General features: G+C 43.2%; 1 protein-coding gene across 1 annotated transcript in view; it reads left to right on the forward strand.

Annotated features, from left to right (window-relative positions):
• Positions 1–27729, forward strand: part of SOBP (sine oculis binding protein homolog) — a 161630-nt gene that overhangs the window by 116573 nt on the left and 17328 nt on the right. The window contains exon 6 of the mRNA XM_037520174.2: positions 25745–27685. Within this exon, the coding sequence (XP_037376071.1) occupies positions 25745–27682 (1938 nt within the window). The 3' untranslated portion in view covers positions 27683–27685. The remainder of the gene's footprint in view (positions 1–25744; positions 27686–27729) is intronic.

Consider the following 27729-nt stretch of genomic DNA (forward strand, 5'->3'; position numbering starts at 1 on the left):
CAGAAATCAAAAGAATAATCAGTAACTACTATGAACAGTTATATGGAAACAAGTTCAACAATCTAGAGGAGATGGACAAATTCCTACAACTCTACAATCACCCAAAGCTAGATAAAGAAGAAATAGAACACCTAAACAGACCAATTACAAGCAGCGAAATTGAAATGGTAATTAAAAACCTCCCCAAAAACAAAAGCCCAGGACCTGATGGATTTACAAATGAATTCTACCAAACATTCAGAGACGAATTAGTGCCTATCCTTCACAAACTCTTCCAAAAAATTGAGAAGGAAGGGACAATACCAAACACGTTCTATGAAGCCAATATTACACTAATACCAAAACCGAATAAGGACAACACAAAAAAGGAAAACTATAGGCCAATCTCCCTAATGAACACTGATGCAAAAATCCTCAATAAAATTTTAGCTATCAGAATCCAACAATGTATCCATAAGATAATTCACCACGACCAAGTTGGATTCATTCCAGGGGCACAAGGATGGTTTAACATCCGAAAATCAATCAACGTTATCCAACACATCAACAAAAAGAAATATAAAAACCATATGATAATATCAATAGATGCTGAGAAAGCTTTCGACAAAGTGCAACACCCATTCATGATAAAAGCCCTTGAAATTCTTGGGATACAAGGAACATACCTCAACATCATAAAGGCCATCTATGACAAGCCAACAGCCAGTATCATTCTCAATGGTGAAAAGCTGAAAGCAATTCCATTAAGATCTGGAACAAGACAAGGATGTCCACTCTCACCACTGCTTTTCAATATAATACTGGAAGTCCTAGCCAGAGCAATAAGACAAGAGAAAGACATCCAAGGAATCCAAATAGGAAAAGAAGAAGTCAAACTATCACTATTTGCAGATGATATGATAATATACATAGAGAACCCCAAAATCTCCACAGAAAAACTAATTCAACTCATCAATCAATTCAGTAAAGTGGCAGGATACAAAATCAACACGCAAAAGTCAGTAGCCTTCCTATACACAAACAATAAATCTGAAGAAGAAGAAATCAAAAAAACCACCCCTTTTATTATCGAAACAAAAAAAATCAAATATTTGGGAATAAATCTAACAAAAGAGGTAAAGGACCTATACAAAGAAAACTATAAAACACTGTTAAAAGAAATAGAAGAAGACACAAAGAAATGGAAAGACATCCCCTGCTCATGGATTGGAAGAATAAACATTATTAAAATGGCCATCCTACCAAAAGCAATATACAGATTCAATGCTATTCCAATCAAAATCTCAATGGCATTCTTCAAAGAAATAGAACAATTATTGATGAAATTCATATGGAATCACCAAAAACCCCGAATAGCCAAAGCTCTGCTGAAAAAAAAAGAAGGAAATGGAGGCATCACACTCCCAGACTTCAAACTATACTACAAAGCCATAATCATCAAAACTGCATGGTATTGGAACAAGAACAGACATACAGACCAATGGAATCGAATAGAAAATCCAGAAATAAACCCACAGATTTATGGTCAACTAATCTTTGACAAAGGAGCAAAGACTATGCATTGGAGCAAAGAAAGTTTGTTCAATAAATGGTGCTGGGAAAACTGGGTCGCTACATGCAAAAGAATGAAGCTTGACCACTACCTCACACCATACACAAAAATCAACTCAAAATGGATTAAAGAACTAGACATAAGACCTGAAACCATAAAATACATAGAAGGAAATATAGGCGAAACACTACGGGATTTGCACATCAAAGACATCTTTACAGACACATCACCCAAAGCAGTGATAGTGAAGAGAAAGATAAACAGCTGGGACTACATCAAATTAAAGAGCTTCTGCACAGCAAAAGAGACAATAACAAAAACAAAGAGAAACCCCACCAACTGGGAGAACATTTTTGCACCCAACACTAATGATAAAGGACTGATCACAAAAATCTGCAAAGAGCTGATGAGACTCAGCAACAACAAAGAAAATAATCCAGTCAAAAAATGGGCAGAAGAGCTAAAAAGAAACTTCTCTGAAGAGGAAATGAAAATGGCCAACAGACATATGAAAAAATGTTCAACATCACTTGTAATCAGGGAAATGCAAATCAAAACTACCATGAGATACCATCTCACACCAGTGAGAATGGCACATATTAAAAAAACTAGCAACAACAAATGTTGGCGAGGATGTGGAGAAAAAGGAACTCTTGTGCACTGTTGGTGGGAGTGCAAACTGGTCCAACCACTATGGAGAGCTGTGTGGAGATTTCTGGACCTACTAAACATAGAGCTTCCATATGATCCAGCAATTCCACTCCTAGGTATTTACCCAAAGGACACAGAAACATCAATTCCAAAGAGCACCTGCACTCCTATGTTTATAGCAGCACTGTTTACAATAGCTAAGCTTTGGAACAACCCAAATGCCCAAAAATAGATGACTGGATCAAGAAGATGTGGTACATATATACCATGGAATATTACTCAGCATTCAAAAAAGATAAACACATGCAATTTGCAGCAACATGGATGGCACTGGAAGGGATCATGCTCAGCGAAATAAGCCAAAAAGAAAAAGAAAAATACCGGATGGTCTCACTCATAGCAGGAATCTAGAAAACTTAAATAAGGGACCAGGAAAATGAATAACTATAAGAAAGTGAAAATCAAAATCAACAAAAAACTATGAACCAGAGACACTTTTGGGGGGGTGGGGGGCGGGAGGGGAAGGATTGGGGTCAGAATGGGGCGTTTGCAATTGTATGGGGGAATATAAAAATAAAATTTAATATTTAAAAAAAAAAAAAAAAAAAAAAAAAAAGATAACAATATCTAGGTCCCAAGGGCCTCCCTGTGATATGGTCATCTCTCTCAGGATGAAAGTTTTGATAATGTTTCTGAGTGTTCTGCACCAGACATGATATGCAATATCTTCAAAAGATGAGCTAAGAAAAAACACTGCCTTTGGGGAGCTGCGCATCTAGGATAGACATGAAAAGAACACGAGTGACATCAGAATGGACAGTGAGCAAGGGAAGAAGTGGCGAAGAGGGGTCCTGAGGAGGAACAGATAATATCTGATTGGGAGAAGGTATCAGGGAATCAGGGGACCTTGTTAGATTGGGCATCAGAAAGTTTAGGCTGACACACAGATCAAAGGGACATCCATCGCTTTTGATTTGTTTTTCATACTCCTCCCCAAAGAAATATCCTGGGGGTGTCATCGTGTCCACCCCCCAGCTATTCACACCTAATCTTCTTATTTCAGTGTTTCATGAAAAGTAAAGCCAGACTGTCACTTAGACCTGTGATCTCAGCAGGCCTTTTAATTACACACTTCATCAATAAAAAACATTAACCATATCATGTTTTCTTCCCTTTGGAATTGTCTTTGCACCGTCTGGGGTACCTAACCCCACCTTAAATATTACTTCTGGAGAGGTCACATAGGCTGCTGAAGGATGCTGGGTTTTGTAGTATTGACTTCTATATACAAGAAAAAAGCCCCAAGATATCTGAGGCTACACATTCTATTTCTCAGCAAACCCCAACAGCATATTGGTGCCTGTGGATGGGGAGAGAAATTGCAGGATAGCTGTGGAGCACAATACAGGACTTCTTGTAATGAGCCAACTTGAAGGCAGAATTTGTATTTAACAGCTCAGTAGTTGATCCTCTCCCCAGGACTGCTCTGCTTGAACCTGAGATGTTTTCAGATTGGAGGAGTGTTTGGTGTTAGCCATACTAAAGCTGAGCTGGTAGTATTGCTGCCTGGCTCAATTAGGTGTTAGGAATCCCAGGTAGAAAGTAGAGGACTGAAGTTCTGGGAAGGCCCTGTTGGGGAGGCCCTGCACCCCCAGATCTGCACTGTTCTTGGGGGAGACTAAACTGGGAGGAAAGTGCTAAGTCAGGACTGGGTGATGGGGTTGTGATCTTAAAATGCTGCTGTTACAGGACTCTGCCTCCGGTGCCCTCTGACCTACTCTTGACCAAGAACTTCCAGATCTGAGAGAGTGCCCTCCCCTATCATAAACATATACTTCAGTCACCACAAACCCAGTTGGGGGCCCACAATGGGCTCACTTCATAGGACACCTCTTCTTAGTCACAGCTCCTCCCCCTATTGAAGGTCATCTGTCCTGCCACTTAGGTTGTGAGCTCTGGGGAAAACTGAGAACACGCTTAATACTCCTGCAACCTTCTATTAAGCACCTACCAAGACAGGCACTTGAAAGCAGAGGGGGAGTGTGATGGACTCTTCCCTTCCCACAGTGCTCATTTGGTCTGGAGCCGTCTGCCCCCTGAAGGCAGAGCTGGGCCGTCTCCTCCCTGGGTGAGGAAGAACCATATGGCTCTCTGAACTGTCTCCTGTAAAACATTTCAAAGCCAGAATCCTTGCTGGCTTCTGAAGATAAGGGCACACCAGAGGTAGCTGTTGCACAGAGGCAACAGAGAGAGGGAGAAAAGGGTGCGCTGAGCAGCCAAGAGAGCCTTGAGCTAAGATGGCCTTTGCTCAGGAACCCCTGGCAGGTGCCATGTGGTTGCCACACGGTGCTCAGGAGGCGCTACCCTCTGCAGAACAGCTGAGTCAATTCCTGAAAGTGGGGGCCAGAGAAGAAGCTCCTTGAGTGATTCTAATGTGTTGTGAGGCTCCTCGAGCATCACTCAGGTTCTGTTCTAAACAGGGTCTTCTTAAGATTTATTTATTTATACATACAAGATCTGGGGTCAGGCCAGAGGTGTGGGGGTGAGAGGATTCACCAGAGACAGAGTGGGGAGCAGAAAAAGTAAATTGAGTGAAACACACTGCTGAGGGGAGCAGCAGGCGAGACAGAAGAGGTCTGCTGCGCCATGTGGGTCACCTCCCTGGCAGGGGATGGAACTCGTGCTGCAGTGGCTGCAGACAGCTTCATAGTGCTGTGCTGTGCTTAACCCCTTGCGCCACCAGGGAGGCCCCTAAACAGCGTCTTCTGAAAACACCAAAAGTAAAACTACTGTGCCATTTGTTCTAACTCTCTGAATCCCTCCCTTCTCTCTCTCTCTCTCTCTCTCTCTCTCTCTCTCTCTCTCTCTCTCTCTCTCTCTCACACACACACACACACACACACACTATTAGAGACAATGGAACACTTGCCTTGAGAAGAGTTGAACATATGCTCAAAATGCATCATTACTACAGTTACCATCATGACTGCAGTTGTTGGGTGTGAATACCTGGAAAACAGAATTACTCCAGCCTGCAGGAGGGAGCATGCAGGAGGGTCCCAAACACAAAAGCCTTGCCCTGGGGTTTTGCTTCCCCACCTGCCTAGCCATTCCATCAAGCCCCATGTTTTAATTCTGAAGGTCAAATGATTCTGCCTCTCGGAGCTGCCCTGGCTCACTCTTCACTAAAGACTTCAGAGGCGGAGGCCTGTGATAATAACTGAGAACTCATGTGAGGCCTTTGTGGGACTGTCTGAGCCTGGGGTGTTTATTATCGTTCTGAATGGCTGTCTCCCGGGGAGGGGGGATTTAGGGGGCCCTGGCGGAGCCAAAAAACAGTAATCTTCAAGAAAGAAAGAAAAGGGCCAGCAACAGCAACAAAAACTTCCTGCAGATGTGGAACTTGAAGAAATCCAGAGAAAGCAAGCCTATTTTTAGCAGGAGTAAGAGTGCAAACCATGCCTCAGGCCGCTGTCGCTAACATTTGACTATGAGCAACATTTTCATATTTAAACATGACAGCCCTGCACATTGAAAAGAACCAACACTCTCTGCTTTCTGAGTAAAGCTATCACCTTACCTCAGCCCAGGGAAGGGACTCCTCCATGTGACCTTAGCCTGGCGAGGCATTGGGTTCACCTGGGTTGCCATGGATACTCACAGATCAGCTGTTGATGGGATGTGGTGACGATGCTGCTGTTCTTTCAGGTGAAGAAGCTGTGCAGTGTTACCTCTGTAGGGAAAATGTCCAGCACACTTTGCTCAATTAAGCGTGCATGTGTGGAAATACAACACTTAAATGAGCAGGAATAAAAATGTATTAAATTTGAAGAAGTTAAGTAATACTATGGGGAAAACCAGTGAACTGGAGGTGAACCCAAGAATGTCAAAAAAGAGAATCCCAGAAACGTGAGCACTTCCACAGTTTACCAGACCCCAAATGAGACAGATGCTTTACATCCTCTGTGCACCATATGAATATCTCGCCCAGATCATTATCCAGAAGCCTGGCACTCAAGTTTTTTGAAACTTTTAGCAGCGAGCACTTTTCCAACTCCCATTAGAGGATAATTCACTGTATATGTGGTGAGTTTGACTTGGGGCATGAGATTTCTGAGTTCAAGGCCTGGAAGATGACTTCACTCACCTACTGTCCATTCTGACTTGCACCTGTTTCTGCCCTGCTGAAGCTGTGTTGGACGTTGGCATTTCTACTGGGCAGCTGTGACTCGAAACTGATGAGAAGAAAACCACAGGATAGAGCTGATTGTTTCAAGTTGGCCTGGATGCAGCTGTTTTTATTATTTCCAGCTTGTGTTGACCTTGCTATGTAGGCTCGGAAGTTGAGCTTTTCTAGACAATCAGCAGAGCACAGGAAGATAAGGAGAGGACTGGAAGGTCTTATGGGCTTAGAGCAGTGATTCCAAAAAGTGATGCCCAAACCAACACCAGCATCACCTGGGGGCTTGTTAGACATGCAGTTTCTTGGCCTCCTCCCAGGCCTGCTGAATCAAAACCTCTGGGAGTGGAGCCTTGAAATCTGCGGGATTAAAAACATTTTTTTATTGTAAAATATATGTAACATCGCATTTGCTGTTTTGATCATTTTAAGTGTGTAATTCAGCAATATGCATGATGTTGTACTCCCATCACTATCAGTTCCAAAACTTTTTCATCACCCCAAATAGAAACTCTATAATCATTAAGCATTAATTCCTCATGCCCCTCTCCTCTTCTCTCTTGTTAATTTCTAATCTATGTCTGTCTCTTGAATTTGCCCACTCTGGATATTTTGTAGAAGTGGAATCATATAATACATGACTTTTTGGTTCTGGCTTCTTTCACTTAGCAAAGATTCATCCCTGTTGTAGCATGTGTCAATTCTCCATTCCTTTTTATGGCTGAATAATATTCTATTGTGTGTGTCATGCACTGCTTAATGACAGAAATACTTTCTGAGAAATGAGTCATTAGGCTAGTAATCATAATTACAACAACTGAGATGGTAGAGCCTTCTATCCACATAGACTATGTGATAGACTCTACTGGGACCACATTCACATAAGCAGTTGCCGTGACTGGAATGTTGTTAATCGATGCATGGCTGTATTACGTTCTGTTTTTTGGGGATATGGGTTATTTCCTCCCTTTGGCTATTGTGAACAATGCTGCAATGAACATTGGCATACAGATATCATGAATCTGTGTTTTAAGAAGCCCTCTGGGTGACTCTGATGAACAGTCAAGTTGGAGAAGCCTTAGCCCAGAGCCCGGAGCTATCTTTTTGATTGTTGTTGATTAAAGTTTCACTTTATGTTGGTTTTATGTTGTTTCATGACTACCTGAATATTAATTATAACAATAATTCACTTGACTCTTCATTATAGAAACTGGGTCTTTTTTCTGAGGATTGTTGAGATAGTGAGAGGAGAGAAGGAAAAATATGTTTGCTACAAGTTTACAGATTGTTTCATAATTGTCTTAAGAATTTACAGGCCCAAATACCTTCTTAATTTACTAACTCCTTCCTGTTTAGTGAGACTAAGTAACTTGAGTGTGGCTTCAGGCTAGAAGGTGATAAAGCTGTGATTAGCATCCAGAACTCAATTCAAAGTTGCTAAATAAACCAATGCTACCTCAATAAAAAAAAATACAATTTAATAAATAAATTCATACCAATTGCCGACAGCTTAAAATAGCGCCCTCTTTGTGCATATTTGGATTCTTAAAAAGGTCTCCTGGATATGTCATTTCAACATTTAATCAATTCTATAACTTTGATTTTTAAGTGAACATTGGTTTACAATATTGTGTATGATTTAAAGGAATTGGTCACACCTCCTCAGATACATGTTACCACATCACAACTAATACCAAGGCCCCATAGGCCTCCACCATAATCCATTGTGCTCCCTTCCCACTTTGCTCCCTTCCCTTCCAACCTCTAGTAGTCTCAATTCTGCAGTCATATTTACAGAAATAATTCTTTCAAGGCAAAATGTCATATCTGAGGAACACGAAAGGGAGATTTCCATCAACCACAGAATCACACCAGGTCATCTCCTCTAAATTCAGCTCCAATTCCCTGTGGATGACATGTCTGGAGGGTGGGGTGTTTTATCTTGGGTGTCACATAATGAGAATGAATGAAGGTGAGACAGAGACGTCTTGGGCCATGATGTCTAGAAGTCAGGTTGCCTGAAGGACTGAGGATGATCCTTTTGGAATGAAGGGTTAAGGGACTTCCCTCCCCCCACTCCCAGGTATATGAAGGATAGACACAAAGAAGTGGCTGCAGCAGGTTGAGTGGCCCTCAGAGAGAGGGCCACACCTGAGGGTAGGGGTGGTAGGACAGTGTGTCTCTCCTCAGTATCAGACAGAGTTTGGTAACAGAGTAGGATGGACACCCTTGTGAAGTAGTGAGTTCCCTGTTGGCAGAAGCATTCCAGTTGAATCAGATGACCCACCCAGCATATTGTAGCAGGACTTCCTGCACTGATTGTAAGATGGGATGAAATAACTGCCTGATGCCAGTTCAATCCAAGGCATATTGACCCTGAACTTTCAAAATCTGCTGAGTTGTTCTATGCTGAATGCAAAACCAAAATTAAAAGGAAATTTGATATCAATCTATCATTTTCACTCTTTAAAGTATATCCTGCCTTAAAAAAAATCATTCAGAATCACTGATGAAAATTTCTGAAATCTTTCCAGCTAATTATTCTTGGGGGGGAGGGGAGGGTTGGATTTTGCCTCTTTCTGTTTACAAACTAAGTGAGCGCATCAATTTGAATGTCTTCTGCTAAATGTGTACTGCTCTGACCTGTTCACATTTCTCTTTTAATACTAGTAATTGGAAAATGCAAAATGGAGCTTCTCGTAGGTAAGGATCTTGGGAGCTAACAAAGCTGAAAGATTCAGCTGGACCCTGAGGCAGGCCAGGGATGTTTATGTGATCATTCTTTCTATGGCATTCGGCTCACATTAGTGAGGTCTGGGGATTTGGGTGGTTGGCATGATCATGGTCTTCAGACATCTGAAGGATGTAAACAGCCAGGAAGGAAGGAATTTATTTAGCTCAAGACAGGGGGTATAATTAGGGTAGGAGTAATGGAATGAAATTAAGCAAAGGAAAGATTTAGTCTGAATATTAGTGTGGTGCTTCCAAGCAATAGATCTATTAAGCTTTGAGATATTTTCTAGGAAATGCTATTTTATATTTTCCAAGTCACTTGAAAATCAGAAGGACAAAGGCTGAGCTAATCTCCTTGAAACCACAGCCCCCGGGGATCAGGCAAAGTGAGAACACCGAGCTCTGCTTTCCGCCCGCCTGTCTTAAAAACATGAAAAGCTCAGTGGGTGCTCCCCTTCGGAATTACTTCTGTCCACCTGTAGCAAGTACTTGCTTTTCTTAAAAACAGGATTTATTCAAAGAATGGTGTGTTCCCAAAGGAAAAATTGCAATGTGAGCATCAGGAAGGAATCTGCTGTCCGGAGGCCCCTGATTTCTTGTTCTGCCTCTCGGGAAGAGGAGGCACAATTAAATCAGTGCCTGTGATTGGTGGGAAAGGACTTTGAAACTCTGGGTTAAAAGGTGCTGCCTGCCACAGGGAGATCTGAACAATGCTGCTTGCAGAAGATGGAGGCCTCATTGCCAGGGCCCTTTGAAAAGCCTGAGCTTGGCTTCTCCTCTGGGGCATTCACCCTTACACGCTAGCAGCCGACTTGTCCTTTCCAAAGTCTAGTGGGACAGCTCTTCCAAAGTGGCCTAGCTGCCCGGGACCACCCATCACCATTGTAGGATTTGTGGACTTCCTGGCTAGCCGTGCTGAGTACCATGCATTGCCTGCAGGGTGTGCAGGACCTAGGTTTCCTTCTGACACTGATTAGAGACATTTGCATTGAGGTATTTTGCACAAGCCATTCACTAGCAATGGCAGGTAAAACAATAGAAATTTATGCTGACATTTGGTAAAGATGTTTATGTTTAATCTGGGGAATTTCAGGGCTTCTCACTTCCTCTGTGGTCGCAGAGGTGGGCAGCCAGGGAGGCTCTTTGTCTATTACAAGGCTGGCTCCCATGTAATTTTCTCTTTGAATCCTACATCTTTTTTTTATTAAGTAAAATGGTGGTTTGCTCTTTAAAGCAAACTGTGGCCGGTCCACACTGCTCGCTCTGTTATAAAAAAGAATGTGATTCTTACACTGAAACTGAGTTGGAGACTGTTGTGTGGCGTGTCCTGCATGGGGCTGAGCACAGACACAGGACTGATGATGACTTCACTGCTGAAGCTGTGGGGTCTTTTATCTCTGGAGTGGTGGGCACTTGTGTCTGTTCTCCCAGTTCTTGTATTTGGATGGTTCTTGATTGTTCGCCTGACCTAGAATCCCAGAGTCCCTGGGAGTCCCACCTCAGCCCTTCTCTCTGGCAGCACCATTGCATTTCAGGTCTCCTCTGTCCCCAGGGTACTCGGTGTTAGAGCTGGAAGAGGACAGCCAGGCAGCAAAACCTGAGTCAGAAACTACCGGCAACAGAGAGAGAGGGGGGCTCCTGGGGAGATGCTGACAGGGGTGATGAAGGGGGAGGAGGGAAGGACAGAGTGGAAGCGGCCATGGTCACTCACAAGGAGAGCGCTGCTGAGCCTACAGAAGTCCTCTGGGCATGGCAGCACCATGCAAAACAGGGTTAGCCTTTAATGAGGTTTTTATATGTGTGCTCTAGGTTTTGAATTTTTCTGCTAGTCTCATCACAGTGTGTGGTAATATCCAAGGAAACCCTCACACGCCTTCCACATCCATTTGCTAACCCTGGCTCTGAAGAGGGCAGGGCCCCCTCATCCCTGAGATCTCAAGGGGCATTATACAATTTTAGAAAAAGATTTATTTGGGTTGTTTGCCAATGTAAAAAGTGTAGTGATGAGGAACGTGTGAGTGTGTTGAAAAACAAGAATAAGCCACCTTCTAAAAGGTAGGGTGATTATGATCTAGGATGGGATTGAACAGGGTCTCACCGACTGTTACTGAACTTCAAAGATGTCTTAAGCTAAGAACACAGTTGTCGATCTCAGTGTGATGCCCATTTACTGTGTGTCAAACTGCAGGAAGTCCAGCTGATGTAAATAGATTAATATTTAAAAAGTAATACAGAAGAATGAAGTTCCAAACATGTAGCGTTTAATTATTTAAAACCCATAATGGAATTCCAGTCCACACTCATGTCTCAAGTCTCCCTGGTGCTCAGCGGAAAGCTCAGCTAGACAGCGCGCTGCTCACTCTGGAGCTCACTGGCCACACCCGGCCAAGCCCACGTTACCTTAAAGACTCCACAATGTAGACATGGACAGCTGAGGTGGCAACACGCTTTCTCGTAGATATTTGTTGCCACCCTTTCTAGGCAAATTGATGGGTAAAATGATGGGGTGTGTGTTGTTAACAGGACATAGGAAACAACTTGAGTTACTCACCACCATGTGGGACTTGGGAGAGTTCGGCTGTTAGAACCAGTGTGTCAGGGCCTCCATGCTGCATGGCATTTGTCGGGCCTTGGAGTGTGTGTCAAAGGTTGTGGTGTCTGATGTGAAGCACTTACTTGGTCCTGGGCTGGTTAATCACCCCTTTTCCTTCTAAGACCACAGTTCTTGCTCTTTAGGACATATCCATCACTCAGTCTTGATCAGGGTGAACTTGCCCTTAGCAGAGGTGCCCAAAAGAAGAGATGAAATAATCAGTGTGCCTTGGAGTAAGAATAAACCTTCTTACCCTGATCAAATTTATTTCATGCCAGCCATATAAGGATGGTTCTCTGGGGATAAATTTGAAAATACTAATACGCCGTTTGTTGTTCTTATTGTGCCTTAAGAGTGGCTGGTTGATTGTGAGAGGCTGGTTTCTTGTGAGAGGCTCATGAATTCACCAGTAATGCAGAAAATGCAGTGGCATGACCTAAAATGCTCTTGGGTGGAGCTTCAGGGTCTGGAAGGTCACAAGATAGGCACAGGTATTCATGACACCCTGTCGGGCTCGTGGGCTGTGTGGTGTAACTAGAACTGAGAGGACAGAAATTGAGTTTGTAGTGACTGCAGAAGCTGAAACCACAGGGTGAAATGTAATAGGGTCTAGGCCTTGGTGAGCACAGGAAACTGATGAGAGATGAGGGGGAAGCTGTGGGGCTGAGAAAACTACTCTAAGGGGTGAGTAACCTTGATTCCCGGCATGGCGCAGACTGCTGACATGCAGGACACAGGCATGGAGCTCACCTTTGCTTCTTCTGTAATTCAGTTATAGCCAACAGTTGCCTACAGACCCCCAACCTTGTGCAAGACAGTGTGCTGGGGAGTGAACATTCTATGAGACCCAGGCGCAATAGCACAGAGGATGCCTTTCATCAAAGACCTCACTTTCCTGGCTCTGTCTTACACGCATCCAAATCATTCTAGTAATATTTTCCAGGGTTTTTCTACAGGATCCTACATGGAAAAAGTGTGCTATATTTGAAAAGTTGAGGAAACTTTGGGTTAATCAAGTTAACATGTTTCTTTTCTGCAGGACTTCTCAGTTTTAAAGATGGCAATGCCAAGAGGGACATAAGGCTTGCAATGTTTCCCAAACTCACGTGTCCATGGAGTCCTTTCTTAGGGGGAGAACATTGATGGGGCTGGTGTTTCTCAGAATAGCCTTAGGAAATAGAGAGTTGGGGTCGGAGTAGTTGATGAGAAGGGGCAGTTGCAGTGGGTTTAGGAATAAATGACCTGATGTCACTGTCCCATTTCCTTCCAGTGGCAACCCTCAGCCACAGAACTGGTATCTATAGGTGTGTGTAAGAGACCCGCCCTGGCATCAGCTTCCTACTTCTGAACGCACAGAGGACACTGCCTCCCAAGCTCTGGATGTGATTTGGGCCACTCCAGCTCTGGGTTGAGGCTCTCCTGGGAATACCAGTAGCACTGCACACTGTAGTATAGGGAAGCATTCTTGTGGGACCACGCAAGGACTTTGGGGTTACTGTCCCCTCCTAGATGGCTTCTAGCAGAGAAAAATACCCCAAAGTACTCAAAAGTGTTGTGATAAGGATGAAATCAGAGAAACTATATAAAGCACAGATACCTGGAAGGGATGGGCTATTTCTGATTTTAGATCGTGTGTTTGTTCTGACATAAATTGCATTCTTGATCTTCTTACTATTATGGACATTGGCTATCAAGAAACTTGTGGAAACAAGCAAGACTGGAAGAACCACTGTTTCCCATCCTCGGAGTCTGAAAAGTCGTTCTGACATAAGCCCCCTACAGTGCTAATAACTGGGCAGCTGTATGCTGTATTGCCCTCCAGGAGCAGACATCACTGCTTCCTGCTTTATTTAGCACACAGTCTTTAGGGGCCACAGCTCCCTGCAGCGCAGCTCCTGCTCCTATCACTTCCAGCCCGCTCTGCCTCATCACTGTGCTGCTTGATGACTTGCTTACTGCCGGTCCTCTGGCCTTATTCCCCTAGCCACTGTCCCCACCACTAATTAGTCTCTTGGTATATCTTGATGATCAACTTCCCAAAGAAGAAAATCTGATAGGTTGAATTACTCTCCCTACACGAGGCAGAACCACACCCAGGTGGTGAGGTGTCTTTGTGTCCAGACATACGGTGGGGCTGTGGCCATAACAATCTCTCAGCATCTAATGGGCTCTGTTCTGATATAAAAACAGCTCATGCACAGTTCTTCCTTCCTCTCTCTTCCCTGTTCCTCCCCACTTCTGAACATGCCAGTCCAGGGCATGACTTGATATAGCTGAATATATTCAGAGTACCTTTTATCTCACTAAGCACTAGAGGCTAAGGCCCAGCTTCATACATTTATTCTCCAAATATGCCTTTCTTTTGCATCTTACTGGATCAGGGGCCTACCACATAAGCTATTTGGATTAGGCAACTCTGTCAAACTCATTTCTCTTTTCACCCAGAAGCCAAGGGTCCCTTTGTACAATAGGCAAGTGGGAATATCTTCCTCATTTCATTTCCTTCTTTGGAGTAGAATGATGGGAATATGAGCTTTTATCCAAAAACTGACAATTGACATGTAAGTTTTGCTTGTCTTAATTTACTTATCTCTCAAATAAGGTATTTTAACTGGCTGCTTGTCCCTTTAGACTTTTGATGAGTGGTATTGTGGTATAATGTCTATTGAGCCATTTGAATTTACTGGAAGAAAGGAATTATTTAAATAACATGTGTGTTTAAAAATATCTGAATACATGTTTTTAACCCAGGTCCTCTTGCTTCACACCATTTGGCACTTAAGACATTGAGCTTGGATGGAGAGATTGGTTGGGCTAGCTCAGGATTTGCTTATGAGGATGAAGTTATAAGAGCGATTCTCAGTGGAGAATAGAGCATTAGTAGAGTATTGGCTTTCAACCAGGTATTTACACAGTGGGATGGTTAAATTCACAGAACAAAGATGGAAGAGAACTAGGACGCCACAGTCTATAAACATCCAGGAAGCCTTTTAGAGACAAAGAAATTCACATGCAGATCTAAAATCAGAAGTAGTCCAGCACAACCCTCCCTAAGAATCTGTCACTTAGCGGGGTTCTTGCATGGGTTTTAACAAAATGGTAAGACAATAGGCAACCTAAATTCTTTCCTTTTCCCCAAGTTGTGAGCCCAGCACTCTGAAACTTTGGAATTTGTAGCATTATGTACCAGATGCCATAAATGTCACATTCGTGTGTGCCTGAGCATAAGGGATTCCACTGGTGACTTTGGACCAGGTGACTGGTGCTGGCCTGAAGCTGAGCCTTGGGCTAAAACATCCACAGTGTGCTTAAGACCACAACCTAGCCGGCAAACTCCTCATTATTGCAATTATGCTACTGTCAAACACTCCACAAGTCATTGGAAAGTCGGTGGAGAATTTGGGGGTCAAGTTTTTTGTTGATTTGGGTTTTATTTTTGTGGTGCGCTTTTTTTACTTTGAAGTATCATAGGAAAATTAATACTAGTAGGTTTTTTCCTTTGTCTTTTATAACAAATTAAATGGAAGAATAATGGGTAAATAAGAATACAGTGTAATTAAACCAGTTAGCTCTGGATTTTTTTTAAATATCTAACTACTTGTACATTTAAAATAATAAAATTAAAATAGCTCTACTTATATGGCACCTACTATTTTTCAGAGTGCTTCCATTTGCACTTTGTTTTGATTCTCAGAACAAATATTAACATTAAGCAGGGGACACAAGAGCATAGCAGCAGGACCCAGAGTTACAGGGGGGATAGGACTTGGGTTTCCTGACTCCTAGTCCACCATTTTCCTCACCAAATCATGCTGCTCCCACAGAAAGTGTAAATCAATTGAAAACTGGGAAGAATGTATTTAGAGATATGAACGTCTCCTCAAGAAAACTTTGCATTGCGAGGTGGGGAAGAGGCAGACACTATCCAATAAAGCTGACCAGAACGCGCAGAGTGAAGCAAGCAGCATGGTAGTGTGGAAAGAGGGTTGGGAGCTCTGCATCCGAATCCTGGCTCGGCTGATTTGTAGGCTGCAGCAGCTTAGGGAACGCCCAAAATCTCATTCAACCTTTCTTTTCTCTTTTTCAAGTTAGTGGAGAAAAAGAGTTGCTCCTTTACAACTGTGTTGTCAGAATTAAAGGAGATATTTTAAGTGAATGCTTCAAGCTTGATGCATAGCACATAGTCAATAGATGTCTTTATTTTTTTAAAGTAATGGTGCATTATAACATGAGTTTCAGGTGTGCACCAGTGAAAATTAGCATGTGTGCATACTACTAAATTTTTTTCTTAATTTTTTATTTTTTACATCATTGTTCATTTTTAAACAATATTTGCTTTCCTCACCCCCTCAGGTGTAGTCCCCATAGAGTTTCCTTCACCAATGCACCTGTGCACCATCACCTCAGTCCCCTGTGCACCTCCCTCCCTCCCTCTGATCCCTCTCCCTCCTTCCCTGCAGTATGTCTCTGCTTTATAATTGTCTGTTTTTGCTTTGTTGTGGTTTGTACTGTTATTATTATTTTGTTTACTTTGATGTCTTATTTGGTTCCCCTATATTCCTGCTATGAGTGAAATCATCCGATATATTTTTTTTCCTTCTGGCTTATTTCACTGAGCATAATTCCTTCTAGCTCCATCCTCATTGCTGTGAATGGCATGAGTTTGTCTTTTTTGATTGCTGAATAATATTCCATTGTGTATATAAGCACATTTTCTTGATCCAGTCATCTGTTTTGGGGCATTTGGGTTGTTTCCGGGTTTTACCTATTGTAAATAGTGCTACAATAAACATAGGGGTACAGGTGTTCTTTCAAATCAATGTTTTTGTGTCCTTTGGGTAGATCCCTAGGAGTGGAATTGCTGAGTCATATGGTAGCTCCATTTTTAGGCATTTTTAGGCATACTACTAAATGTTTTTTAAAGCACACCTTATAGCAGGATATGAGCACCAAGAAGGCATATGCATTCTTGGGAGGCTTAAGTGTTCTCCATGGAGTGGGGGGTGGGGGGGATTTTCCTGAACACTGTTTGAGTGGGGCCACTGCATTCCATTCTTCCCTCCACCCTTTAAGAAGGGCATTGCCAAGATGATGTATGACTGGATAAAATGCATTGGAGGACAGATAAGCTAGGAGGCTCTGGGAAACAGGTACGAGGACTGGGGGGGTATTTAAAAATAACAAGCTGGGAAAAATATTATGACCTGTGCTGGGAGAACCTGGGACACAGAATTATTATCAGTGGATGGAAGTGACAGGCAAGTGGAACTTTCTAATAATCAAAGCTGTCCTACAACAAGTGAAGGAGCACAGGACGCTGCAGTTACAACGCAGCCCTTTTTAGGTACCCCTTCCCCCCAAAAAAAGAAAGATTAATATGTGAATCACTCTTTGGCTGAGTGGATAGATCTAGGAAATAGGGGTGCCTCCTGAAAGACTGTATGTAGAAGGAAACCCATGTTTGCTGGAGGAGACAGATTGGACTTGACCTGCAAAGTTCCTTAGAAGTCTAAACATCTGTGAGTCTGGACTTTCAAACAAATTTATTATCAAATATCAGCTAACCATCTTAATCCTACAGTTGTAATGCAAAATGCAGAAATGCCTTGAGACTGTGAGGTAGCATAGACTTTGAAGTCAGGTAGATTTAAGTTAGTATCTGGATCCGCCCTCTATTATTATCATCGATGTAGGTATTCTTGAGTAAGTTATTTAATCTATGTAAACCCTAGTTATCTGTATGATAAGGTACTTGTGGAGATTAAATGAGGTAATCCATGTAACAAGCTTAACGCGGTTACTGGTGCTTAAATAACGCTAGTGTTTGTTACTAGTATAATCTGTTACTACATCACATTGGGACTTCCAGCAGGCACATAATGAAAACCATGACTTTCAATGGAACGTCTGGGAAAGATTTAAGGACTAGGCAAAGATGGAATCCAGGGGTTCAAGTGGGGCAATCCCGAGCACCCACAGGTTTAGTCTGTGACCCAGAAGCAGAGAAATGTGCAAAAGACTGTTAAAAGAGAACTGAATGAGGCATTGCAAGTGAAGCCATTAGCCTGGTGCCCGCAGGTTCCAAGCAATTGGTATATAGCTGGTCAGTGAATAAGAGGTTACCAGAAGCAGCCAGAGAGTGAGCTGACAGGATTGCCAGAGGAGCTGTGACTTCTTCCAGCAGTGCCCTTGACCTGGATCACTTGCACATGCTCAACCTTGATCCCATGGCATTTCAGTGGTTGCAGCCCATCACCAATGCCAAGACCTGTGAGCAGGCCAGGAGGTAGATTCAAATAAAATTCCTAGGAATAAAAAGACTGCTTCAGATGTCACAGATAATAACCTAACAGATAATAACAATCCTCCCCCAAAGGTCCCGTCATTGATGTATGATTAGTCCTATTGTGGAACTAAAACTACATCTTTCGAAATAGGATTTTTGTCATTTCCTGCAAAAGTCTGCATGAAGGAAGAAATGAGGTGAGTAACCACAGAGAGATGCCACATCACTAGCATACTTCGCTTTTTAACACATCAGTGTGACAGTTCTCCCTTTAACATAAATTCAACCCAAGGTTGCTCCCTGAAACAGTTAGTGAACTTCAAATACTCATGTATGCATTTGGAAACAGAGAGAGTAATGATAAATGACATCAAAGAATCATTTGAAAAGGGATTCAAATACACATTTTAAAAACAAATTACAATGAACAAGTTAATAAAAAGTTATAATAAACAAAAGATTCACATATACATTTCAAAGAGAGTTGCAATATTGGATTAAAAGAATGAAGGAGAGTTTAGTATTGAGAGTAAATTATTAAGATTGTGTTTTAATTAAACATTTTTAGATGAGCTTTAACCTTTGCAATACATCTGTTGATGGAGGGGACACAGGGTCCTGCTGGTGGAAGGAAGTGTGTGCAAATTTCTCCTGACTGCTGAAAGTCAGATTTTGAGTTCCTTGAGGGCAGGTGCTAGATCATTCCTGCACTGTTCCACAGTGCAGAACCTTCTGGCCCAGCTCAGTTCTTAGTTTTGAAACAGTAAAAACAAATAGAACCTTGGTTTTCTCTTAAATTTTAGTTTGACTCAAAGATGGTTAAATAAAAAAGCAAAAACGTGCACGTCTCCCGTTTTCTGCAGCAGAAGGGAACCTGCGTGAGAGCAAGTAATTTTGCATCTTACTGGACTCACATTCCTTGTTCCTAGCACAGTGTTTAATAAAGGGTGGGCCCGCCATAAATGTTCAGTTGTGAATGAATAAAATTGGATGGTATGATTGCAAATTTTCCAGGGCAGGTCATAGTTACAATATCTGGAGCTGATGAAAAGGAGAGAAAATTGCCTCAGGGCATGGTGACAGCATGATGGGGCCACAGGGGCAGGGCACTGCTCTCTGCTTTTAGGTGGCACACTTTCCACATCTGCCTCACGTGTTTGCTAGGGAATGCTGTCACTATGGATGTTCTCATTAGACAGCTGAGCACCTGAGATGCAGACTGCTTCAGCGCCTGGTCCCATCTGGAGATGGAGGCTGAGGAGTGAACTTGGATGATCTCTGAGGTTCCTTTTTGGGCTACGTTTCACTGCTCTGAGATCTGTTGGGCTATTTCTGTGTCCTCTAAGAGAAAGATAACTGGAAGACAGAGAGGCAGACATTTGGGACCAGGCAGAACAGGGTTTCTGATGTTTGCATTTTTCAGTTTCCATCTGGATGACTTGTGTTAGGAAGGTGTAAGTTGCATCTATTCCATCTAAATGTAGCAGAGGTTTTGCGACGATATACTCTCAGGCAACCTAATAGTGAGACCAAAGGGAAATAATCTTCTTCTGCATCTTGTATTTGGCTGAAGCTGGATCCTTGGTCTCTGAATGTAGGCCAGGATCCTAACCCTTGCTTTGTCTGTAGAAACAGACGTGGGTCAGTAATGAGCTATTTGTCAAAGCCTATTGAGATCCCGGAAACCAAGCCCATCTGTGCTCAGCCTCACAGAGCTCATGGCATCTGGGAAAGAGAAGGCTCTGCCCTGGTGGCCTGGGCCAAGATTTCTGAAATCAAGTTAAAAACTTTTAAGATTAGTACAAATTTAGTCATGGTATAAAGTTCTACAGGGCAGTTTTCTAATGAGACTTTTCAATGCTTAAGAAAGGTGCTTATTGCTCTCTCCTTGATCATCAAAACACATTTGAGGAGAAATGAGAGACAGAGATGAGAGAGATGAGAGACAGAGGAGGGGGGAGGGAGGGAGGAAGAGGAAAAGGGTGGGGGGGACAGGAGGATTACAAAGCCAAACAAAAACCAAAATGAGACCCTAAAATTTAAAAAACAAAACAAAATGATGTAACAAACATTATCATGTTGGAATCTTAACCTACAGAAAGTTTAATTTGAAAATGGACTTCTCCATGAATTTGCTTTTTTTTTTCTTTCTTTCTTAAGAATAGTCCCTGATGGTTCTAAACCCCTCTCTGGATTTCTGTTTGGCTGGCGTATCTATGACTAGGTCATCTTTTCCCTTCCTTCACTCTAATCCAACTTTGCAAGGAAAGTGGAATGGTGAGCTTGGGCCCTTAGTGGGCTTTGGTGCATCCCTCCCCCTTCCATGGGGCTCTCCCTCACACTTGGGTCATCTTGTCTTAAGGCATCTGATACTGTGGCTTCTGGCCCTTCCTTTGGAGGGTAGTTCCGCCATGTAATGAGCCAAGCAGATTGTACATCAGCTCTGTTTTTTAATAAAACATGAATAGCACAGTTTATAGCTTCTACTATTTAAACAGCAGTTGAGCCTAAGAGGAATAATTCATTTTAATGGTTCGAACACTCATTTCTAAGCAGCCATGCTGCTTTATCAAGCTTTTGCCTGAATTAGAGAATGACTGGCCTTAGGAAAAGAAGAGGTTTTTTCAGCGGGAGCTGAATGGAACCTTCCCAGGATGATGGGCAGCCAGGATTGTCCCTTGTCACTGCAGACGTCCCTTCTATTGCCCCTGAGACAGGGTCATGTCGAGAGCAGAATTGGGGGGAGGGAGGAAGGTTGGGCTGGTGTGTGTGAGGGGCAGCATTTGCCAACAGGGAAACATGCCCCATCCTATCTCAGAGACACAGACTCATAAGAAAGCTGTGGACGAGAATTTTCCTTTCCTTCCTCACACTGACATAAAATCATCCTCCTATTTAAGATGAATTTATACACATGGGATGTTTTGGGGGCTTCAGTGACCATCAGGAAGGCAGACTAGGGAATGAAAAAGTACACGAGAGATGGCTTAGTGATAAACCTGCCAGGCAAGAGTTACTTATTCCTGCTATTAGCTCCATTTCACAGATGAAGGAACTGAAGCTGAGATTTCCATAGGCTGCACTGCTAACAAACAGTGGAGCCCAGACTCAAAGACACACCTTGTGATCCAAATTCCATTTGACTTCCATAGCATCCTTTGCAAATGTACTGAGCTAGGCCTCTGACAGAGGTAATGGTAAACCCAGAGAAACTGTGGATGCAGGGTGGGCTGGAATCAAGTATTCAGGCAGAGCAGTCTGAGAGCCTCAATTTATGCTATCAGTTAACTATCTATAGATAAGACAGACCCCCAACCCCTTCAAAACACTTACCACCCCTCCCTGGGTCTATTCTCCTTTGCCTTACTCTTGAACGAGCTCATGATTTTTTTGAGGTGGCCTGGATTGCAACATCAATGCCATATTCCAAGAGAACCAGTCTTGGTGTGGCAAACTACAATTTTGTTTAAGGAACCGTAACTTTTTGAGCTCTTACCTAGGTGCTATATTCATGGAAAATCAGGAGCACATGAAGATTCTGTTTTGCTTTTCAAATTGTTGATGGCTTTCAAGGAATTGATAATATTGTTTTACTGTTCCATTTCTGCAAATGACTTTGCCCAGATAAGATTTCAGCAAAGGGGTTTCCTAATTAAATATTGCCTAATGCCAGATTACCACTCAGAATGCAGTGGTGGGTTTCATTAAAGGATGAACTCATTGCCACAGCAGACAACTGATTAATGTGTTAATTAGAATCCCCCAGCCCCTAGTCACCCAAATCTTCTCTCAAGCCCAGCAGAATATATATATATATATATATATATATATATATATATATATATATATATGGTGTGTGTGTATGTATATATTGTGCCCATGTGGGTAACCTCATGGCATACTTTGGTTTTGACTTTGAACGTTTGTATAATAAAAGCTTAGTTGCCAACATGAACAGTTTTCTTTCTACGGGAAATACAAGATGGAAAGGGTTATAGGAACCAGAAGTCCTGCTTTTCAGTTTTCCTATATCAAGAGCAAGTGATATTTCTGCTGAGGCAGTGTCTTTTGAGCAGTTTAGTGGTGTAGGTTGCCACACATTTATTTCACAGGAAAGGAGTGAACCTATCAGGCCACTGAGCTTATAAGTACTGCTCTGGCAGTCAGCCACCAAAATATAAATACTCTAAATGGACTAAAGGAAATGTTCATTCTGTTGTTTAGAATTGGACACATCCCAGGAAGGTAAATTTAATCTTTTTGTGCACTGCTGTTACAGGGTTGAATGGAATACGCATTTGTTTATCTCCTTTTGTGATCTTTTTGTCTTCCTAGTGATACATTGTGTGTTTGTGATGCGAAGCATTTCAGCTGTCTTGCTCAATGGCATGGCGCTAGCTGATTGTTCGGTCCCCAGATTGCCATCGTTAAACAGCTTCAGCCTTAGCTCTGTCCAATCTGGGACCTGTTAGGGAGAGAAGTGAAACCAAAGGGGCCAGATTCCAACAGAAACAAAGCTGGTCTGGAATTAGGGGGTTACCATAGCATAGCCCAGTGAATTGAGCTCTGTACTTCTAAATCTTTATCTTTTAAAATATCTGAAGGAATTTTGGTACTTCTTGGCATAATGAGGAAAAAAAAATAATGCCTCAAAAAGTTAAAAAAAAATTAAAGCCATCTGTGGAAAAAGATGCGAAGAGTGCCCTATAACACCACAATTCAGAAAACCATAGTTTATGAGACACATGCTGCATATTTCATGGACATGCAAATGTTATTTTGTTAAAGAGAGAGATATACAGTATATATTTTCACCTAACTACCACATCTTAAGTAATCAGCTCAGGCTCTTGTGATGAAATCTTTAATTACTAGAAGTGATCATTAGTTAGATGTAGAGTGAGTGATGGCTGTGCTTTTTATTGCCTCACATGATACAGCCATTTGTGCCATAAATTCATTGACCTCATCTGAAATGATGTGTCCTGAAAGACAGACTGGATTCATTATTTCTTAAGTGACTATTTTTTTCCTCTAATAATTTGTTGCTTCATCAGAAAGATTGCTCTTCTGTATTTTTAGATCAGTGTTCTGAATGGAAATGTAATAGGTAATGTGTGCAGGGAGACACACAAACACATACACACACACACAACCCAAAACAGGATAGTCACACACTGTCACACTACTGCCTGGACACTTTGGGACACAGAAGACAATCAACTAGTTAACCATAAGATCTTTGCTTGAACTGGAAAGTATGATGAAATAAAACTTGGCTTCAGACCTTGATGTCTGTAATTCTTTTTATGGTAAAATAGATAAAAGATGGTGGAGAATTCCCATTTGATAATTAGGATAGATCTGTGAGCATTCCTTATTCATCAGTGAATTATTTAAAGTGAAGGGAGAACATTCAGTTCATATTTAGATTATTTTTGACTCTACTTGAAAATATTTATTTAGGTTGAGGAAACAGAGGAATCCTCTGGAGGCAAATAATTCAATCTGGCAATTTAAAAACCAATTAAGGATTTCAGAAAACTCTTCTCCCTTATGGTTAAAAACTAAGATCCAAAAGAAGTATGCCAGAAAATTTGGCATATTATTTCAATTAGTTTAATTCATTGATAATTTTTTTTTTAGTTTATGATTAAAGAAGCTATATTTGATTCCCTTCAAGCTTTTGAATTTACATTTTAGACTTTCTGTGGATGTGTAATATTAAAACTGAATCAGGTGGTTTTATTTCATATTGGAATTTGAATGATATGTAACTATATATTAACTTATAAAAATGAACAGATTTTAAAAATAACTTACTTGCTTCAAGTTTTCACTACTAGTTTAGCCTTTTTCTAGACAAGAATTTTGAGGGTCTGATGAATTCTGTCAGCTCATCAGAGGTAATTCCACACCATACTTATTTATAAACTGGACATCTCAACTATGATACAAAAAAAAAATTCCCTTAATTCTGGAGAAACCTGAAACACAGGGACATATTAACATTGAAATTATTTGATTTCCAACAAGTACTTTTAAAGGGCAATTTTATAAGAGACCAAACAAAACTACTGTAGGCCAATAAGCATTAGTTATTCACTCACACTGTCAAATATATTACCTGCAAATATCAGTGAAAAAACGTGAGAAGGAAGAGTGGATTTACACATATAGACCCACATCTGCCATGAAAGCAAGCACCCGCAATCACAAACTGTATGCCACCACTGTTTACAACCCAGAAAAGCTGAGAGTTAAATGAGATGAGTAATCAAATGCCCAGCATATGTTGTTTTTGTATTGTTTATGTGACCAATCATTATTAAAATTTATTATCTTTTAATGCTATCAGTATACCATCGTTAAATAACAACACACTCCAACAACAGAACAACAGACGCCATCCCCTCCAAAAACAGTGTTCCATTTAGAGCACTACAGTACCAGTACTTTAGTGAGAGAGACATCAAATTAGTAAACTCACCATTGCACTGTTTCAGAATTCTGCTGCTGCTGCTCTGTGGTTTGAGTGCTGAGGAAATGACAAAAAAAAAAAAAAAAAAGGAAGAAGAAAGATAGAAAAAGAAAAAAAAAAAAAGTGTGTGTAATATTCACTCAAAAAAGTAAGGCACTGAAAAAACTATTGAAAATTTTGACATCTGTTTATCTGTTTATAGCGATGGCAAGATTACTCATATTAATTCTTGTTTAAAATGCCATATGAAGGAAAGACATTTGTGCAAACAAGAGTCATATTTGAATTGTAGATCATGTCTTCACCATCTGTGAGAGCTGATGGTGTTGCAAAATTAATGTGTTAATGAAATCACAATAATTTCTCCAAAGTAATGGGTTCTGAAGCCGAGAATGACTATTTTTTGAACTTTGATGTCTAGTGATTTCCAATTGGGAAAAGCTCTCAGCCTTTAATTAGTTCTGCAGCCCAACTTTAAAATAAATTTGGTGATGTCTTTCTTTTGCCAGGAGTAGATTTGAAGGGGGGAAAAGCCATAACAACTTTTGGAAAACGTTCTCTGGTGTTTGAAAAGTTGTTAAATAAGACTGCCTGCCAAGAAATGTCACCAAAAATTCTGACTACTGAGAGAGAGTGGGCAAACAGCTCAAAAAATAATTCTAGCTTGCTGCAACATCACAGGTTGGGAATAGCTAAGCTTCACACAGAATTCATGACTAATTCCAAGTTTCCCTTTGGAAGCCAGACATAATGATGTTCAGCGCTTTGTGTTATTGGTTAACATAGCACACCCTTTCCAACTGCATTATCGAACACAGTCAATAGTGTAAAGTGACTTTGCATGGGGAGAATTTTTAGGGGCTGTATTTCAAATTTGACTGAACTTTTAAGAGACTCCTCTTCAGAGCTGGTTGGGTTTGCATTTACAATGAATTCTTTGACAAGTGAAAACGTGTGGGAGGTGTATGTACTTCTTTCTGTCATATCCACCTCTATGTCATGCTTAAAGGGGACAACACAGTTTCTTAGGATATATATTTGAAATGGGAAATGATGATAATTGCTATTTTAAAGAGTTAATATTTATGAAGCAATTCTGGATTCCAAGAATAATTTTTACAAATAGTTCAGAATTTTACCTTTTAGATGGAAACACTTGAACCTGTTCAAAAAATAGTGGTAAATCTTAAAAGTACCTTTATGTGAACATGAAACTCCATCTACTATAGGAAACTACTTATCTTACTTTCTTTTTTAAATTGTTGTAGGTATGTGACTGGTGTAAGCACATAAGGCACACAAAAGAATACCTGGATTTTGGGGACGGGGAAAGAAGGCTTCAGTTCTGCAGTGCAAAATGTCTCAATCAATACAAAATGGACATTTTCTACAAAGAGACACAGGCCAATCTTCCAGCTGGGCTGTGCAGCACATTACACCCTCCCATGGAAAATAAAGCAGAAGGCACCGGGGTGCAGCTGCTCACTCCAGACTCTTGGAATATCCCTCTAACAGATGCTCGGAGGAAAGCCCCCTCCCCCGTGGCTGCAGCTGGCCAAAGCCAGGGCCCTGGTCCATCAGCGTCCACCACCGTCTCTCCATCTGACACTGCCAACTGCTCTGTTACTAAAATCCCCACTCCAGTGCCCAAGTCCATGCCCATCAGCGAGACTCCAAACATCCCTCCTGTCTCCGTTCAGCCACCTGCTAGCATTGGGCCTCCCCTTGGAGTCCCGCCTCGCAGCCCTCCCATGGTGATGACCAACCGCGGCCCAGTGCCGCTTCCCATCTTCATGGAGCAGCAGATCATGCAGCAAATCCGCCCGCCCTTCATTCGCGGGCCTCCGCACCATGCCTCCAACCCCAACAGCCCTCTGTCCAACCCCATGCTCCCTGGCATCGGGCCCCCACCCGGCGGCCCCCGGAACCTGGGCCCCACCTCCAGTCCCATGCACCGGCCCATGCTATCGCCCCACATCCACCCTCCGAGCACCCCGACCATGCCCGGGAACCCCCCAGGCCTGTTGCCTCCGCCACCCCCAGGTGCCCCACTGCCGAGTCTCCCCTTCCCTCCGGTGAGCATGATGCCAAATGGCCCGATGCCCGTGCCCCAGATGATGAACTTCGGGCTACCCTCGCTAGCCCCGCTGGTGCCACCTCCCACCTTGCTCGTGCCATACCCCGTGATCGTGCCCCTTCCGGTCCCCATCCCCATCCCTATTCCCATCCCTCATGTCAATGATTCCAAGCCTCCCAATGGATTCTCCAGTAACGGGGAGAACTTCATTCCGAGCGCCCCTGGCGACTCCTCCGCGGCGGGAGGCAAGCCAGGTGGACACTCCCTGTCCCCCCGGGATTCCAAACAGGGCTCCTCCAAGCCCTCGGACTCGCCTCCCGGCTGTTCGGGCCAGGCCCTGAGCCTGGCGCCCGCGGAGCACGGCCGTGGCGAGGTGGTGGACCTGACGCGGCGCGCCAGCAGCCCCGCGGGTGCAGGCGGCCAGCTCGGCTTCCCCGGCGTGCTGCAGGGGCCGCAGGACGGCGTCATCGACCTGACGGTGGGCCACCGGGCCCGGCTGCACAACGTGATCCACCGCGCGCTGCACGCGCACGTCAAGGCGGAGCGGGAGCCGGGCGCCGCGGAGCGCAGGACCTGCGGCGGCTGCAGGGACGGCCACTGCAGCCCCCCCGCCGCCGGCGACCCGGGCCCGGGCGCCCCCGCGGGCCCCGAGGCGGCCGCGGCCTGTAACGTTATCGTGAACGGCACGCGCGGCGCGGCCACCGAGGGCGCCAAGAGCGCAGAGCCGCCGCCGGAGCAGCCTCCGCCCCCCGCGCCGCCCATGCCCCCCAAGAAGCTGCTGTCCTCCGAGGAGCCCGCGGTGAGCGAGCTGGAGTCAGTCAAGGAAAACAACTGTGCTTCCAACTGCCACCTGGACGGGGAGGCAGCCAAAAAGCTGATGGGCGAGGAGGCCCTGGCGGGGGGTGATAAGTCGGACCCCAACCTTAATAACCCCGCGGACGAGGACCACGCGTACGCTCTGCGAATGCTGCCCAAGGCGGGCTGCGTGATCCAGCCTGTGCCAAAACCCGCGGAGAAGACTGCCATGGCGCCGTGCATCATCTCCTCGCCCATGCTCAGCGCCGGGCCCGAGGACCTGGAACCTCCGCTCAAAAGGAGGTGCCTGCGAATTAGAAATCAGAATAAGTAAAAGGTTTGTATGTCCACCGAGGCTGTGCTTCGTATGAGGCCCTGCAC

The sequence above is a fragment of the Talpa occidentalis genome, unplaced genomic scaffold (assembly GCF_014898055.3).
Source record: "Talpa occidentalis isolate TD23 unplaced genomic scaffold, MPIMG_talOcc4v2.1 talOcc4.2, whole genome shotgun sequence".
NCBI classification, from domain to species: domain Eukaryota; kingdom Metazoa; phylum Chordata; class Mammalia; order Eulipotyphla; family Talpidae; genus Talpa; species Talpa occidentalis.